This window comes from Danio rerio, chromosome 7, assembly GCF_052040795.2.
Source record: "Danio rerio strain M-AB ecotype USA chromosome 7, GRCz13ab, whole genome shotgun sequence".
NCBI classification, from domain to species: domain Eukaryota; kingdom Metazoa; phylum Chordata; class Actinopteri; order Cypriniformes; family Danionidae; genus Danio; species Danio rerio.
The window spans coordinates 19,674,196-19,691,681 of record NC_141027.1 but is presented as its reverse complement, the minus strand read 5'-3'; the positions used below and the strand labels follow the sequence as shown (position 1 = coordinate 19,691,681).

General features: G+C 33.9%; 2 protein-coding genes across 7 annotated transcripts; one reads left to right on the top strand and one right to left on the bottom strand.

Annotated features, from left to right (window-relative positions):
• The first annotated feature begins 45 nt into the window (after positions 1 to 45).
• On the top strand, positions 46 to 7,857 carry LOC141375335 (ubiquitin carboxyl-terminal hydrolase 47). Of its 2 annotated transcripts, none has more exons than XM_087260871.1 (11): positions 46 to 401; positions 638 to 745; positions 853 to 977; positions 1,128 to 1,198; positions 1,306 to 1,431; positions 1,579 to 1,674; positions 4,344 to 4,472; positions 5,980 to 6,114; positions 6,228 to 6,250; positions 6,335 to 6,372; positions 6,449 to 7,857. In XM_087260871.1, the coding sequence occupies exons 1-11, from the start codon at positions 370 to 372 to the stop codon at positions 7,042 to 7,044; spliced, it is 1,479 nt and encodes a 492-aa protein (XP_087116997.1). In that variant the 5' UTR covers positions 46 to 369; the 3' UTR covers positions 7,045 to 7,857. The 2 variants fall into 2 exon arrangements, with proteins under 2 accessions (XP_087116997.1, XP_087116998.1); XM_087260872.1 differs by having other exon boundaries at positions 86 to 401; positions 6,209 to 6,250; positions 6,449 to 7,420.
• On the bottom strand, positions 6,408 to 17,466 carry caspc (caspase c). 5 transcript variants are annotated; one of them, XR_015494731.1, is made up of 11 exons: positions 17,191 to 17,466; positions 16,893 to 16,970; positions 16,724 to 16,794; positions 15,695 to 15,865; positions 15,434 to 15,613; positions 15,268 to 15,339; positions 14,881 to 15,057; positions 13,210 to 13,450; positions 11,996 to 12,097; positions 11,415 to 11,718; positions 9,942 to 11,185 (listed from the first exon to the last, which is right to left on the bottom strand). XR_015494731.1 is itself a non-coding variant. In XM_087259284.1 (11 exons), the coding sequence occupies exons 1-11, from the start codon at positions 17,264 to 17,266 to the stop codon at positions 11,090 to 11,092; spliced, it is 1,374 nt and encodes a 457-aa protein (XP_087115410.1). In that variant the 5' UTR covers positions 17,267 to 17,466; the 3' UTR covers positions 9,942 to 11,089.
• Between the last annotated feature and the right edge of the window lie 20 nt (positions 17,467 to 17,486).

The window sequence follows — 17,486 nt, the reverse complement described above, 5'->3', positions numbered from 1 at the left end:
AAATATATTATACAATGTTATTTCCTTGTTGTCTTTATAGATATTGGAAAATCGAAAGTAAAACTAAAGTGGCCAAGCTGGAACTGTTCATTTTAGTTTGATCTCATTTAATGTGTGCTCACTCTGATTCTCCACCGTGTTCTAGAAGGAAAAAAAGGAGGTAATCGGTTGTTGCCATATTCGACTTTTAATATTAAAGGAATTTTTTTGTTTTCTTTTTGATGTAGCCCATTACTCGAAGTTGTTTTATTTCGGTAGGCTAAATTTGATTTAGTAAACATTTAGTTTGCAGAAAGCTTTTAATCTACTTATAGGCTGCACACAATAGCCTAACGTTTCAATAAAGCCTACTAAAAATCCGTATTCAGCATGACGACCCCTGAAAAGTCTTCATATGACAGGTATGTTTGGCTTTTTATAACATTGCCATATTCAATCTAAAAACGGTTTAAAACGACCTAGTCTAAAGATCGCTGTTTTTTACACTGATTACAAGAAGTCAAAGGTTGTTATGAAGTTAAAGACTAATCTCGACTAGATGAACAGAACATGCTTGTAAAATTTGCAAGCACAAAAAAATATCCAATAATATCGAATGTAATGGATTAATGAACGTTTTATGTCACGTTGTGATCAGGAATGCAGTCCAGTATTATGGTCTCACCAATCAAGGTGCCACCTGCTATTTAAATGCAGTGCTACAATGTCTATTCATGACTGAAGAATTCAGAGAGGAAGTTCTGAGGTAAATTAAACTAAATTAATATTTATTTATTTATTTGCTACTATTAGTTGTTTAAAGTCACACTTTATGATGTTTTCTGCACTACCTTTTCATATTTATTGAACAAGGTATAGATTTGAAGATTCTCTTGAAAAGGAAAATATTCTGGTACAACTTCAGAGGCTCTTCAGAAAGCTGTCCAAAACAGTAACCACAACTGAAGGAGTAACCAGGAGTCTTGGCATAAGAAATGGTCTGTTTGTTTAATTAACAGCTCAAAGTACTGACACAAAAAGTTTTAAACAGAACAAGTTAAATGTTGATGAGTAAAACAGCTTTTATTTCCTCTAAATTGTGCGTTTACAAATGTTAACATAATGTACATATATTCTTTATCTTCAAGTTTTCGAACAACAAGATGCAGTGGAGTATTACAGAAAGATTTTAAAAACAATGGGACCACTTGCTTTTAAGGTATACGTCACATATCAACAATAGTTTAAAAACTCTGGAAAAGTTTGTGTTTATTAATGATTACTGAAAAAGAGTCAAAAATTAAAACAGCCCTGCATCTGTTCCAGGTCTTTGAAGGGAAGATGAGTAACATAACAAAATGTGGCAAATGTGGCAAAGAAATGCCAGAAACCAACACTTTTATCTCAATACTGCTGTCCATCAATGTTGAAAATAACAAGATGTATGATGTGGTAAGAAGGCTAAATACATCACATCCATTAAACATATGCCCAACATATTACATCAATTCATTGTCATCTAAAAGTCTTTTTTGTTCTAGGAAACTGGTCATTGCTTAAAGTAGCTTCTTCTCTAAGTCTGTTTTTCTGACCCTACAGGAAACAGGCCTGAAGACCTTCGAAGAACATTCAATACTTGATGAAGATGACTGGGTGTACTGTGATGAATGTGACTGCAAAACAAAAACTGAAACGGTGAGTGAATTAAAGGTGCCATAGCATGCACTGATTCAATATGCTAAATTGTAATGACTGATATGACACAATGCATGAATAATCATTTATTTTCAGCAGTCTACATGTGTCCTCATTACAAAGACATGCGGCAATATACAATGTACATGTTAAGCTATCAAGCGTTAAACTAACAAGTTATACACTGCCTGATAAAAGTCTTGTCGCATATCCAAGTTTTATGAACACTAAATAATAACTTGACTTTTAGTTGATCATTTGGTATCAAATGTGGCTTATATGAAAGGCAAAGGCCTCTAGATCAGCGGTTCTCAAACATTTTTTACCAAGTACCACCTCAGAAAAAAAATGTTGCTTCAAGTACCACCATAATGACCTGTCCGCATTGGGATATAAAAATATAAGATACGCCCCCAACAACTATTACAAATATGGGGAGGAAATTAGCTTCACATGATAGAATACATAACAAACATTGGAAAATTGTAAATAAAATAAAAGTTTTAGCTTATTAAAATCAATTTACTAATCACATTAGTGTCATACACGTTAAAGGGTTAAAAGTATATATATATATATTTTTACTTTAATTATTCAGCGATTTCTCTGCGTACCACTAGTGGTACACGTACCACAGTTTGAGAACCACTGCTCTTGATTATGTTTATTTTACCAAAATAAAACATGATCACACCTTGATTTTTTTATTATTTAATTAGGACTGTAAGGTCTGAGTTTGCTTAGACAAAAGTCTTGTCATTTAACAGAAATAATATACAGTATGTGATATAAAGTCATGCTGCAGTGGAACAACAGTTAATATTGTGCATGACTCCCATGAGCCTTGAGGACTGCATCCATACATCTCTGCAATGACTCAAATAACTTACTAATAAAGTCATCTGGAATGGCAAAGAAACCGTTCTTGCTGGACTCCCAGAGTTCATCAAGATTCTGTGGATTCATCTTGAATGCCTCCTCCATCTTACCCCAGACATGCTCAATATGTTCAATGTCTGGTGACTGGGCTGGCTAATCTATGGAACACCTGGACTTTCTTTGCTTTCAGGAGCCTTGATGTGGAGGCTGAAGTATGAGAATTTGCCCTCTCCTGTGGTTTGTAATGTAATGGGCAGCACAATTGTCTTGATACCTGCATGCCCCCATAATGAATGCAACCCCAAACCATGATTTTTCCTTCACCAAACTGATTTCTGAGAGAATCTCAGGTCCATTCGGGTTCCAATATGTCTTCTGCAGTTTTTGTGATGATTGGGATGCAGATGATTCATGGGAAAATTCACCTTCTGCCACTTTTTTAAATGATAAACTAGAAGTCAGGCTATTATTTGTGCTCTGACAACTGGGATCAATGACAAGACTTTTGTCAGGTAGTGTACAGACTTTCTGCCACTTTAAGTGGTTCTGAATAAATCTTTAATCTGTCTTTCCTGAATTTTGCATTCTGATGACCAGCTGTAATGAGATGAAATACTCCATGCCTACTTGTATTACCTGAGAGCTCTATAGTCTCTCCTTTTTTAAACTAAGAGTCCCACTTACATCGTCACCTTAGAATTATAGGGATCTATCTGACATTTTTGTCAAAATTTAGTTATTGACATATACTTAATAAATGACAACTTATTTACATTGTTGGATGGTTTTTTTTAGAAGTTGCTTACATTTTAAGATTTTTTATTTAAAAATAAATGTTGCTACTGTTTGCTATGGAATGCAAAAACTTTGAAGCTTAATATCTCAAAATCATTCAGAATCCAGATAGAACCTTATAATTCTAAGGTGACGACATTAGTACAATACAAGTTTAGATAAACTTATATAAGGGAACAAATACCCTAGTTTTAATCTCCCAAAGATCCTGTGTGGATCCTCAGTATTTGTATTTTGTTCAGTTTTTCACAGATATTTTAAACTTACAACAATTAAATTTTAACTTGCAACATGAAACGTTTGAATTACATAAAAGTAAGAAAGCAATGGTGTTTTAGGCTCTTGGTATGTTAATGGGCTCTATGCACAGCTAGAGTTTTAAAGCCAACCCGAAACTTCTGGTACAAGCTTAATGTGACTATTTTCAATTTCACAAGGTTGTTTTTCCAGTATCAATGTTGTAATGTAGTTACAATAAATTCAGTTAAATAGACTTAAGCATTTATTTAGTTGTTCAAGCATAAAACAAGATAAAAGACCATTGTAACTGCTAGCGTCGTCAGTAACAACAGGCTAGCGCAGAAACTCCATTGAAAATACTCAGGTAAAATTAATCTCCATATTTTAAAGACATGGTGGGGGGGAATGAAATTTAATGCAGTGCTCCCTGTTTGGTCTGATAAACACTTCATATTGTATATCCAACAGGCAGTGAAGATCAATGATTTTTTTTTTAAATCATATCTTAAACGTGACAATTTTGTAATGGAAAGACAGTTTACCAGAAACACTTGGGCTGCCTGGCTGAATATTAAAAGTCTGTGTGCATATGGCCTAATCCATGTACTGAACTCTGATTATTCAACTATATCTATCCGTTCATGTGGCACCTTTACAATGCAAGATTGTCAAAATTCATCACCCGCATTATTAAACGGAGGAATTTTTGGGTTTATGTGCTTACATATGTCCTTGTAATTGTGCTACTTTTGCAGTGGACTAAAATAGATGAATATCCCAATGTTCTCACCCTGCATCTGAAGAGGTTTGACTTTGATTACATGCAGATGAGATACGAGAAGAACGAATGTCGTCTAGATGTACCTCTGACTCTACCTAAGAAGGTTTCATGAATAAACCATTATACCACAGACACAAGTTTTTAAACAAATATACAATCCCAAATCAGAAGAAGTTGGGACGGTATGAAAATTAAAAAATAAAGAAAGTAGTGATTTCTGAATTTACTTTGACTTGAATTTCATTGCAGACAATATAACAAGAATTATTTAATGTGATCTTCATGATTATTATTGTTTTTTTTACTCCAATTTTGGTTTTTGCAGCATTTCAAAAAAGTTGGGGCAAGAGCAATTTAAGGCTAGTAGTCAGGTAAATGGGTAAAAAATTGTACAAATGCAGCATCCAAGAAAGGTCTAGTCCTTTAATAGCAAAGATGGGCCAAGGATCGCCATTTTGCCAACAAATACTTAAGAAAATAATTAACAAGGTTTAAAAATGTTGATACGGTAAAGCTGTTGCCAATGCTTTTCACAACACTTAAAATATGTTTAGGGACTGAAGACACCAAGCAATGATGTGTTTCAGGTGTAATTTTGTCACAGTCTGGAGTAACCGTCTGGATGATCCCTTTCTTCTTTGGTCCACTGTGTGATGGTCCATCCCAGATGCCTCTGAGCCCAGAGAAGTCTACGAGATTCCTCCAGAAATTCCTCCAGATTCCTTGAATCCTTAAATTATGTTATGCACTGTTAAATGTAAAATATACAAATGTCTTCCTATCTTTAAAGAAAAACTAACAAAAACTGCTCTGGGGTAGCTCAAATAATGTATCGGTGCTCTTTGGGCAAAGGATTCATCAGAACAATCAACAAAAATCAGTCCAAGACACTCAAAAGATGTGGAAGATGCATTAAAAACCTTTATTCACAACCTACACATTTTGGGAGAGAGCTGCCTTCATCAGGTTAACAGTGCTCAGGTGCGTCTAGAGTTTTTTTTTTAAATGCCTCAGTCTCATGACTCATTAGAATATTGAAACCATACTATAACAATATATTAAACAAGATCAACTCAACAATCAACATTTATTCAATAAATCAATAAATAAATACAAATGTATAAATGGGGGGGAAGAAAAAATTATGCATGTTATATGACATATTGCTCCAATATTACAATATAGATATCCTTTTATCTTTCTTTGAGGAACATTGTTTTAAAACATTGTTAATTATTTTCTCACATATTTATTGGCAAACTGGCGATCCTCTGCCCATCTTTGCTCCTAAAGGACTAGACCTTTCTTGGATGCCACTTTTGTACCATTATTTAACCAATCTACTTGATTAATAGCCTTAAATTGCTCTTGTCCCAACTTTTTTTAAATGTGTTGCAAGAACCAAAATTTAAATACATTAAAAAACAACTAAAAAAATCTTGAGGAACATGTTAAACAATCTTTGCTGTATTGTCTGCAATCAAATACAAGTCAAAGTAAATTTGGAAATCACTACTATCTTTTATTTTATTTGTGTTTTCCACACAGTCAAAACTTTTTCTGATTTGGGGTTGTAGAAAACATAGAATAAACCTGATCTTTCTCTGCAGGATAATAGGCCTACATATGACCTTTATGCTGTTATCAACCATAAGGGCAGATATAGTGGTGGACACTATGAAGCAATCATCAAATCTTATGAAAATGGAGTATGGTACTGTTTTGATGACAGCCGTGTAACAGAGGTATATTCAGTTGTTTGATAACCATTTTGGAATTATGGAAAATAAGATTTTTAGACCCCTTTTCCTTTAATTTGTCATTTTTATCTTTTAATAGTCATGTCAATATTTTACAGACTTCAGAATCACCCCTGAAAAAGTGAGTGTAGTGTGCAAAAGTAAATTAAAAGTACAATTGAAGGTGTTTAGCATTTAAATAAGTATTTTTTTTTGCCTTTGACAGCTCAAGCCTACCCTACATGCTGATGTACAGAAAAAGGGGTAAGATTTAAACAGGTTGCTTTATGTCAAAGTCACAGTGACTACATCTTAAAATTGTTTGTGCTTTCTTCTCCAGTTTTCAGTCCAGGCAGTATTTCTCATCCACTGAGGATCCTTCTGACCGGGCCTTCCAGATTTGGGAAGAGTACTGTAGGCAACATCATCCTCGGTGGAGATTACTTTCCAGTCAGAAGTGGATCAGAAACTGTGACTAAAGAGTGCATGGTAAAGAGAGTGGAAAAGGTCACTGTAGTGGACACCCCAAATCTCTTTTCCCTCGATGAATCGAAATGGACTGAGAAAATAGAGAAGTGTGTTAAGTTATCCGACCCTGGTCCCAATGTGATCCTTTGGGTAACACAAATATCTGAATTCACTGAACTACAGCAAGGTCTGTTTCACTCCTTCATAAATCGACTAGATTCAGGAGCCAGAAATCACATGATGATTGTGTTCACCAATGGAAGATACCTTACGAAACTTGGCCAGAACATTGGTGAATTTATTTCAAAACAAAGCAAGCTTCAAAAAGTGGTTCATTTGTGTCAGGACAGGTACCAAGTCATTGAAATCAATGATGGTCACAATTACACCTCAGAACTGCTTGAAAAACTCAGCAAAATGATGCCACTAGAAACTATTGCATTATTAAAGATAATCAGACAATGTTAAGAAAAAAAGAACGTCGGATACAAAAAAAAAGGAACAAACGACGCTGGTCTGAAAACCAAAATGACAAAAATAGGGAAATAAATCACACAAAGTAATGAGAAAAAAATGAAAACCAAGCGATTGTGGTAAATCATTAAATGTTTTATACGCCTAGTATTTTACTTTGGATAAAAGCACCTACTAAACTAATTAATTTGTTATATATAATGTACTGATTAGAATAAAAATATTTATTTGCATCTTGTTAAAACAGGTGCAATAATCAGAGGATGCAAGTTCTTTCCCTCCTCGCAGTCTCCAGGACTGAAATATGGATAGAGTTTTCAGTGAAAGACTGCAGAGTGAAAGAGTAGATATGATTCCTGGCATTTACATCATAAAAGAAAATCAGACCCTTCTCAAAGTCCACAAACACTCCCAGTTTTACAGGCTTTTCCTTTAAGTTTTACGCCGCAGATGTCCTGGTATTTAGCTTGCTGTGCAATTTAAGGCTTTACTAGATCAGTTAGTTTTAGTCAATCAAAAAACAACAATTTCTTACAGGGGCTAATAATATTGACCTTAGCAGTTTTTATATAAAAATATGTATCTATTATATAACAGCCAAACTAAAAGAAATAAAAATTTCTTGAAATGAAAATATATACTGTGAATATACTACAGTTGAAGTCAGTATTATTAGCCCTCCCCTGAATTATTAGCCCCCCTGTTTATATTTCCCCAATTTCTGTTTAACGGAGAGTAGATTTTTTCAACACATTTCTAAACATAAGTTTTAATAACTCATATCTAACAACTGATTTATTTTATCTTTTCCATGATGACGGTAAATAATATTTTACTAGATATAAAGACACTTTTTAATATTTAAAGGCTCATATATATATATATATATATATATATATATATATATATATATATATATATATATATATATGTATATATATATATATATATGAGATATACCGGATAAATATATGAGATTAAACACAGGCTAAAACAGGAATGTAAAGTCAAGCACTCTGAACAGTAAATCCAGAGCATTTTCAATCGGTCACTTATTTCTTTCCATAAAAATAGATATTATACATTACGTGATTTAATGACATTTATAGGAACTGATTGATAAAATGGTTTTAACAATTTGCAATAGGGTTAATTATTTATTGTTAATGTATTTACTAACATGAACAAGGGACAATACATTTATTAACATTTATTCATCTTTGTTAACAATAGTTAATGGAAATAAAGTTACTGATGGTTAGTTCATGTTAACTCACCTCAGTGCATTAACTAATAATAACAAGTATGAATTTGGATTTTAATAAAGCATTAGTAAATGTTTAGTAAACTTTGTTGACATTATTATTACATAACGCATATTACTTCATGTTTGTAAATAAATTAACTAGTATTAACTAATGAAACTTTATTGTAAAGTGAGACCAAATGGTTTAACAAAAAAAAAAGAAAACTCCACTGCCAGTTTTTGCTTTTCCAATATATCTCAAAAAAGAAAATCGCAGTTAATTTGTATATTATTTCACTAATAACAAATGTTTATGTCGTTTTTATTTTTTAACAAAAGTGTCTGAGGATGAAAAAAATAATGCACCTTGTGTGATGGCAAGTCTTTTGTTGTGTATGTATCACTTTTGTTTTAGCACCTAGTCAAATTTGATGTGCTGGTTTTGCATGTATTTGCATCAGAGGCATCTTTATACATTAGCGTTTTGTATACCTAATAAAAGAGTAAAAAATTTAAATTCTGTCATGTCTTTTCAAACCCCTAAGGCTTTCATCTATATTCAAAACACAAATTAAGATACTTTAGGTAAAGTCTGAGAGCTCCCTCGTCCTCCATATACAGCACGAGTCACAAACAATTAAAATCACAAAAGGTTGTCAAACATTGTCAAAACAGTCTATATTTAATTTTACAAATTTATGAGCATATAAACACTTTTACAGGCCATATGGATTGTTTGTTGTCTAGGTCAGAGAGCTCTCAGATTTAATCTAAAACATTATAAAGTATGCTCTGAAGTTGAGCTAAGGTCTCAGGGTTTTGCAATGAAATGAGAATGAGTAATTAATCACAAAATATTTACTTTTGAGTGAACTAACCCATTAAGACTGAGCATTTGAAAAAGATCTTTATACAGTATAAGCAACTATCTACAGAAGATAAAGATGTTTTAAATAAACAGAAGGATAGATCAGCTGTAGCGAAACAGGGGTGCTTACATGTGTTGAGCACTTAAATCAAAGGAAAAAAAAAAGACTATTTTACAAATTACATTACAAAAATGATCATGTCGAGCAGCACGGTGGCGCATTAGGTATCACAATCGCCACACAGCAAGAAAGTCACTGGTTCGAGCCTCGCCTAGTCAGTCGGCGTTTCTGTGTGGAGTTTACATGTTCTCCCGTGTTCGCATGGGTTTCCTCCGGGTGCTCCGGTTTCCCCCACAAGTCCAAAGACATGCGGTACAGGTGAATTGTGTAAGCTAAATTGTCTGTAGTGTATGTGTGTGAATGAATGTGTGTGGATGTTTCCCAGTGATGGGTTGCAGCTGGAAGAGCATCCGGTGCATAAAACATATGCTGGATAAGTTGGCGGTTCATTCCACTGTGGTGACCCCAGATTATTAAAGGGACTAAGCCGACAAGAAAATAAATAACTGAAAAAGATGATCATGTCAGAATAATGTTTTTTTTTTTTTTTTAAACTCATTTACATTATTGGACATGGAAAAGACCATAAAATGTTAGGTGGGTTGAGACAATACTTTTTTTTTCTTTCTTTTTCTACAAAATGAAATCATATCTTTGCCTCAAGCCATATTCTAAGTACCTGTATGTAACTCTAAGACAAAAACATGTCTCATCCATTGTTTAGTCTTATTGCGATGATGTTTATTAATGTGAAGCAACAATTCAAGAACCTGTTTTAGTTTCTGTTTTGCAATACAGGAAACCCAGATTTACAGTTGAGCAGTTACAAGAAATGAAATCTACAACCTAGGTCAGCAGAAGGGATAACAAACAGGTCATGATAACTTGTTAACATGGTAAATGTAAACATTTCTGGATTTATTTATATGTAATTTATATTAACGTTAAGAAAAATGAATATAATTTATTGAATACAGCAGGTTTACAATCCAATACAACCTTTTGCTCTCTTTATTAAACTCATATGACTAATATTTCACATAGAATATTTAATAATCTTTGTCCTCCTTTTTTCCATTTCCATCTTTATTTACTGAGTTTACTTGGATGGATGCATTTATAGAGCAAGTTCATTTAATGGTATATAAACCTTTTCCACTTTTGACTGTTCAAGTTAAATCTGCTTACCTTCGCATACACACTCAAGAATTATACATTTGCAGAAATGCATTAAAATGCCATGTAATTTCACACTTTCTCTGAATGTAAAATTCTGAGTTGATAAAACATATATACAGTTGAAATCTGAATTATTAGCCCCTCATTTATTTTTCCCTAATTTCTGTTTAACAGAGAGATTTTTTCAACACTTTTCTAAACATGACAGTTTTAATAACTCATTTCTAATAACTGATTTATTTTATCTTTGTCATGATAACAGTAAATAATATTTTACTAGATATTTTTCAAGACACTTCTATACAGCTTAAAGTGACATTTAAAGTCTTAACTAGATTAATTATGTTAATTAGGCAAGTTAGGGTAATTAGGCAAGTTATTGTATATCGATGGTTTGTTCTGTTGACTATCGAAAAAAAATATTCCTTAAAGGGGCTAATAATTTTGACCTTAAAATGGGTTTTTAAAAATTAAAAACTGATTTTATTCTAGCTGAAAAAAAACAAATAAGACTTTCTCCAGATGAAAAAATATTATCAGACATACTGTGAAAATTTCCTTGCTTTGTTAAACATCATTTGGGAAATATTTAAAAAAGAAAAGAAATCAAAGGGGGGCTAAAAATCTTAACCTTATCTGTACATGTAGATGCATACATAAAAGCAGAAGTTGCAGATGCTGTGCTCTACAACCCTGGAAAGAGGTAGAATTTTTTAGATAACGTTGTTCTTTCTTTGCACGGCATTTGATCTCGATGTTTCTCTTTAAACTTCTTAAGGACCTATTTCAGAAAAAAGAAAAATAATTACAAGCCTACTCGCATGTCACAACCCTAAATGTTTAAATGTTCTTTATTCTAACCATTAAGTTGTAATGGTCTGTTGTTACATACCATTTTACATTAACACATTAAGAAAATTAATTAAGGAAGTAAACATCAAATTAACATTAAAAACTAAACTGCATTAATATCTAAAGATCTGATGTTTCTGAAAAGAATGTGACATTGCCTTTCTGAAGAGCTCCTCGATGTGGTCTTGGTGGGCATGTTGATTAAATATTTCCACAATGTCCTGTATGAAATGGGAGCCATTGTTTTCATTTCTGTAGGACAGTGTGTCTGTATAAAAAATATATTTATATTTTTAATATGACAGCATATTTTGTGATTGAATCTCACTCCTTATATCTTAAAAAATATACCAAAGGGTTTGCAACCTATTATTAGTTATCATCAATCTATCATTGACCTTATTCTTCAATGCGGAAGTGCACTCGTTTTTGTGATTGTTTTAGAACTTCCGATTCAATTGCCTATGGGAGAAATGACTAGAAATAATAAACGGCAGAAAACGGTCAAACTACTTGCTCTACAAACAAGTGTGTTCATGAGAATACAGACAAAGCAAAATAACAGAATAAGAAAACATCAGTTTGTAACATCAGGCAGCATAACAAACTAAAAAAATAAAGAAAAATAATAATAAATTAAAATAAATTAATAAAATGTTATTATGAGGTGAGGAAATTCTTTTATTTTTAATTGAGTTGAGGAAAACAAAATCTGTTTTACTCAAGCAAATAGATTTACCTGGCGTCGAGGACCTCAGGCAGCAGAAGTCTTTCTCACGGTGCTCTTTTCTTGTGTTGTCTCCTGCCAGGCTATCAGTCACATCCACACTGCCTTCATTATCTACAACAGCATTTAGCAAAGCACACTGATATTGTTGCACATTATATTGCAGGGTCGTTGTGTTGAAGGTTTGCCAGTATTAATCATGAATGACATAGTTCATCCATAAATCTTTTTAATTTATTCAATTACTTAAACTAAGGCTATCCAAGATGTAGTTAGGATTTTTATTTAGCAATACATAAAAGCGTTGTGCACAAAATGTAAGTCAGTGGTACTTTGAGTCAAACAAAAGTAATACCTGTGGCTCCTTATGAAACATTAAGGTCTTATGAAGCAATGTGATTCATCTGAGCAAGAAGCAAATGTAGCCATTTGTTTCCATAGTCCTAATTATAAATACACTTGTTTGCAATGCTAACAGCTTTACCTTTTACTCTTGCACATTCACAAAATACAACTTACTTATGCCTTGACTTCATTCTTTTCCCTTCAGCTTAGACCCTTAAGAAATGCCAAATGGCCCAGCCGGAACTTGAACCAACAACATTCTTGCTGTGAGGCGACAGTGCTAACCGCTTGGCCACCTTGCCGCTCATTATCAGGAGCAATAAATATTAATCTTGGTTTGCCTATATAAGATTTTGATAGTAAAAGTCACAGACTTGCATTTCATTAATCGCCAAGTTTCAGCTAAAAAAAATTTGTTTCTATGTTCTTAAAAAAGTCACCAACATGTTGGATAACCAGGGATTGAATACATGAACAGCAAAATTTCATCTCTTTAATACTAAATAGGGCAACACAGTGGCTTAGTGGGTAGCACTGTCACCTCACAGCAAGAGTCCCGGCTGGGTCAGTTGGCATTTTTGTGTTGAGTTTGCATGTTCTCCCCGTGTTGGCGTGAGTTTTCTCCAGGTGCTCCGGTTTCCCCTACAGTCCAAAGACATGCACTATAGGTGAATTAAATAAGCTAAATTGGCCGTGTATGTGTATAAAGGGCATCTGCTGTGTAAAACATATGCCCGATAAGTTAGCGGTTCATTCCGCTGTGTCGACCCCTGATGAACAAAGGGACTAAGCCGAAAAGAAAATGAATGAATGAATTTAAAATGTTTTAGATTTAATGCTGTTGATGTGCAATAACTGGTGTACTTCAGTCAGTAACTCACCACCCCTACACGCCTGGATTAGGATGATTTTTGGCTTGTCCCTCAGTCCATCACAGTTTGGAGTATTCAAGCAATTAAAAATTTCATCTATACAGAAGAGATCATCTTCACCATCACTTGCTTGTTTTGAAACCCCTGCAATTCCACGAGCATTTCCATGAGACATCAACACCACAAAGCAGCTGTCTGAGTGGGCATGTTCCTCACGCTGGGCAAAGTCTCGCATGGCAACGAGCATACCCTGTGCATCAGACCACAAAAAAAAAAAAAAAAAACACAATTGGCCAAAGTGAATTTCAATAGTTCACGCTTGAGAGAGCCCTGAGCTCTGAAGATCTTCGAGTCCAGGGGTCCCTCCTGTTTCATCATTATAGGGCAGTCTAACCTCAGGAAGGTCTCGATAGCTCCCTTGAGTTCATTCTTTCCTTGATTATTAAGACTGTGCATTGAAAGCTTGGTTCTAAATGCTCATATATATGTGGAACTCGAACCAGCGACGTTCTTGCTGTGAAGCAACAGCTAACCACTGAGCCGCCATACCACCCTCTCCTGGATTAATCTAGAGAAAAGGGGGAGGAGTAGGGGTGCATGGAGAAATTCTTCAAGAAGATGTCTAAGGTTTTTTAATTGCATATTTGGGTTCTTCTGATAGGTAAATCATGTGATAGCTAATGTGGGACCAGTCGTGGTCAATCATAAGCATGTGATCGAAATTAGTTTATAAATAAACTTCATTTATTGCTGCTTATGCTAAAAATCGTATAACTCATTTTGCAATACCACAGCAAGGATTACTTTTCACAGTCAAAATATTTAATTCTAGGTTATTCTAAACCTAGGGTTAAGAGAACCCTGGGTTTTCTTATTTCAAATTCACAATTTACCTGGTATTAAGCTGGGCTTTTTCAACTGTGAACTGTAAATCCTGGGAAATGTTAAACGGTTAGTCTTAGACCTTCGTTCATCTTCAAAATACAAATTAAGTTACTTAAGATTTAAATTTGACAGAAAACCTCCCAACTCACATGTTTCCGTACCAAATAACATCCTCAAAACCTTTCCTTCAGTGGTTCAACTACAATATTATCAAACTACGTGAATACTCTTGTGCACACATTACAATAACAACTTCATTCATTATATAAATGTTGTTTTTGTTTTATGTGCACACAAAATGATTATTGTACCTTTATCATATTCTGATTGAACCATTTAAGGCACATAGTCTGCCTTGAATATTTTTAGGTACCTTTCTTTCAACATCTAAAGACTGTTGCTGTCTATGGAGGATAAAAGATCTCTCAGATTTCACCTAAAATATATGAATTTGTGTTCTGAAGATGAATGAAGGTCTCAGGAGACATTAGGGTGAGTAATTAATGACAGGATTTTAATTTCTGTTGGTGAACTAACATTTTAATCCTTGGTTAACATGTTTCACACTGTACATAAATTGTTAACCCAGAGTTGACAATTATTATAGTGTTTTATACTGTACATTTCTCAACCCTGGATCATTGTCAGTGTCACTGACTAAAAGAAGCGTACAATCTGTTTAAATCTCTTGCATCCTTATGTTATGTAATGTTGAATGCAAATTAAATTGACATTTAAGACCAAAAAATAGCAAAAAGGTTTAAAAATCTAAACTTTTGGCTTATTTTTACACACCTGTGCAGTGAGGTCTCTAAGTGTCACCACAGTGTATCCCAGACCCTTCAGCAGCATCTCCATACTCAACTCGTCCCTTTCTGCCCCTTTCCGGTCATTTAGGTATTCAAACTCAACATTGTTGATAAGCAGAGCCAAACGTGTTCTGTCATTTGACTTCTCGTTTGATGTGTAAATCTTAAAAGGAAAATAATACGTGAATTATTTTTTATCCTCCCAAAATAGCACATGCATAGCATTTTTCCTTATTATTGTAAACAGAAAGCATAATAACACCTTTCTTATTGCTACACATTACTTTTTAAATAAGACCAATTTTTTTCCATCAAAATTGACATTAAGTAGAAGTCTTTTTTTATGTGATTTGCACTGTACAACATAACTTACATCTTCTCCTTCATTTCTAAGAATTTCACTTTTAAATTGGGGTTTGCATGGCTTAAGAGGATCTGGTGCTTTCTGTTAGGATGCAACAAAAATATTGTTAGGTAAAATGAAATAAAACACATTAAGTCTTTCATAAAACATAAATTTACACAAATAATGCATTTACCACTCTCTGTCCACAGCTACTATTCCCACACTGTCCAGCATTATTTGCTACCCCTTTCCACTCTCTCCGGCATTTCCAGCAAAAGTAGTAGGTCTGTTTCTTGTTGGCAGTACATATAGTGCACTGTACACACAGGTTATTTGGATTCCGTCTTTCCACATTAGACTGACATCCAGGACACTGAAGTAATGACAAACAAATGCATTTTGTATTCTTGTGTATGACATGAATGGAGACAGAAGATAAAATCAATTGTCTTACAGATTTAAAATCGAACAGCCTTCTAGCAACAAGTGCAGCAAGGTTTTCCTCTAAGAATTCACGTTGCTTGTCTGTCAACGGCATCAGCTGACAGATTTCCTGATAAGACAGCTTTGCACCACAGGTTTTCCCCCGACCCACAAAATGAGGGCAGGAAAATTCTGTTTTTTTCTAAAAAATATGAAGTTGAACATAAGGTATTAGGGCAGGCATGAATTTTAGTCAGTGTATGTACATGGGGCAGCTTCATATTTTCCTTTTGTTAAGCTAACAAGTGTAATAACAAATATAACTCATATGACTCATTAAAACAACTAAATATGTTTTATCTATTGCTTTATTGTATATGAATTGTCAGGATAAACAAATTTTTCAAAGTACAATAGGTAACATTTTACAACAAGCTCACATATCAACAGTGTGAAATAACTGCAATTGTTACATGCAATTGTTATTAAACATGTTTTTATGTGTTATTTTTAAAAAAGCAAACTGAACTTAAATCGTTTTTTAAATGAACAAAATAAAAACAGGGTGTCACGGTGGCACAGTGGGTAGCACAACCGCCTCACAGCAAGAAGTTTGCTGGTTCAAGCCTCGGCTGGGTCAGTTGGCATTTCTGTGTGGAGTTTGCATGTTCTCCCAGTGTTCCCGTGGGTTTCCTCCGGGTGCTCCGGTTTCCCCCACAAGTCCAAGACATGCAGTGTAGGTGACTTGGGTAAACTATATTGTCAGTAAGTGTATGTGTGTAGATGAGTGTGTATAGATGTTTCCCAGTGATGGGTTGCAGCTGGAAGGGCATACCCTGCAAATATGCTGGATAAGTTAGCAGTTCAATTTGCTGTGGTGACCCCAGATTAATTGAAGGGACTGAGTTGAAAATAAAATAAATGAATGAATATAAAAACAATATTAAATCTCATATAAAAATGTAATCTAAATTTTAAAATAGCATCGAAATAAAAACTAATTTAAAATGCAAAACTATTATAATCTTGTACAATATAAATAACAGTGTATTAGACAAACCTGTTTAAGATAACACTTGAAGCAAGCAACAACATAGTCTGCCGGCATTCGATGACCACAGGGCAATCCAACTGATAACAAAGAAATCTTCATGAAGTACGAAATGATAAATAATATTCATCATAATAATCATAAATAATAAATCAAACTTGATTTATGATCGACTCACCAAAGTCCACGCTTTCATTTGAGGGTCGAACTTCTTCATCATTACGATCTGTATTTTTTATAGGTCGTTTATAGATACCTGGGTTTCAAAAATAATAGCAAATGTTTATAATTTCACTTTCTTCCTGGTATTTCCCACCCAAAACTTCCTTGTACAATATTAACCGGTTTCACTTTCAATTTAGATTTATTATGATAATTTTTTGTATTATTGTACTAAAACAATAATCTTATTTGTATCTTTATGTATAATACACTGTAAAAAATATTTATAAAAAGTGAAAAAAACGTCAAATTACTCAAGTTTTTGATGGCTTTTGCTATCGCCGCGTCTTCTTCCAAATCTCCATTCCAGTTATCCGCCTCATCCGTCATTGTCTTTACATTAAGTAGTTATATCTTTTATAGTATTGTTATGTTCTATGCTAAATTATTTTAGATAACAAGGAGTTTTGCGAACTACTGTAATGTCATCTAGCTCAGCCCTTCAGTCACATCTGCCAAAACAGAAAAGCAAACATCAAATGTGTGCGGTTTTATTTGAAAGTGGGCGGGGCAGAACACTGTCCCTTTGCGCTCACCGTACAATGTGTTG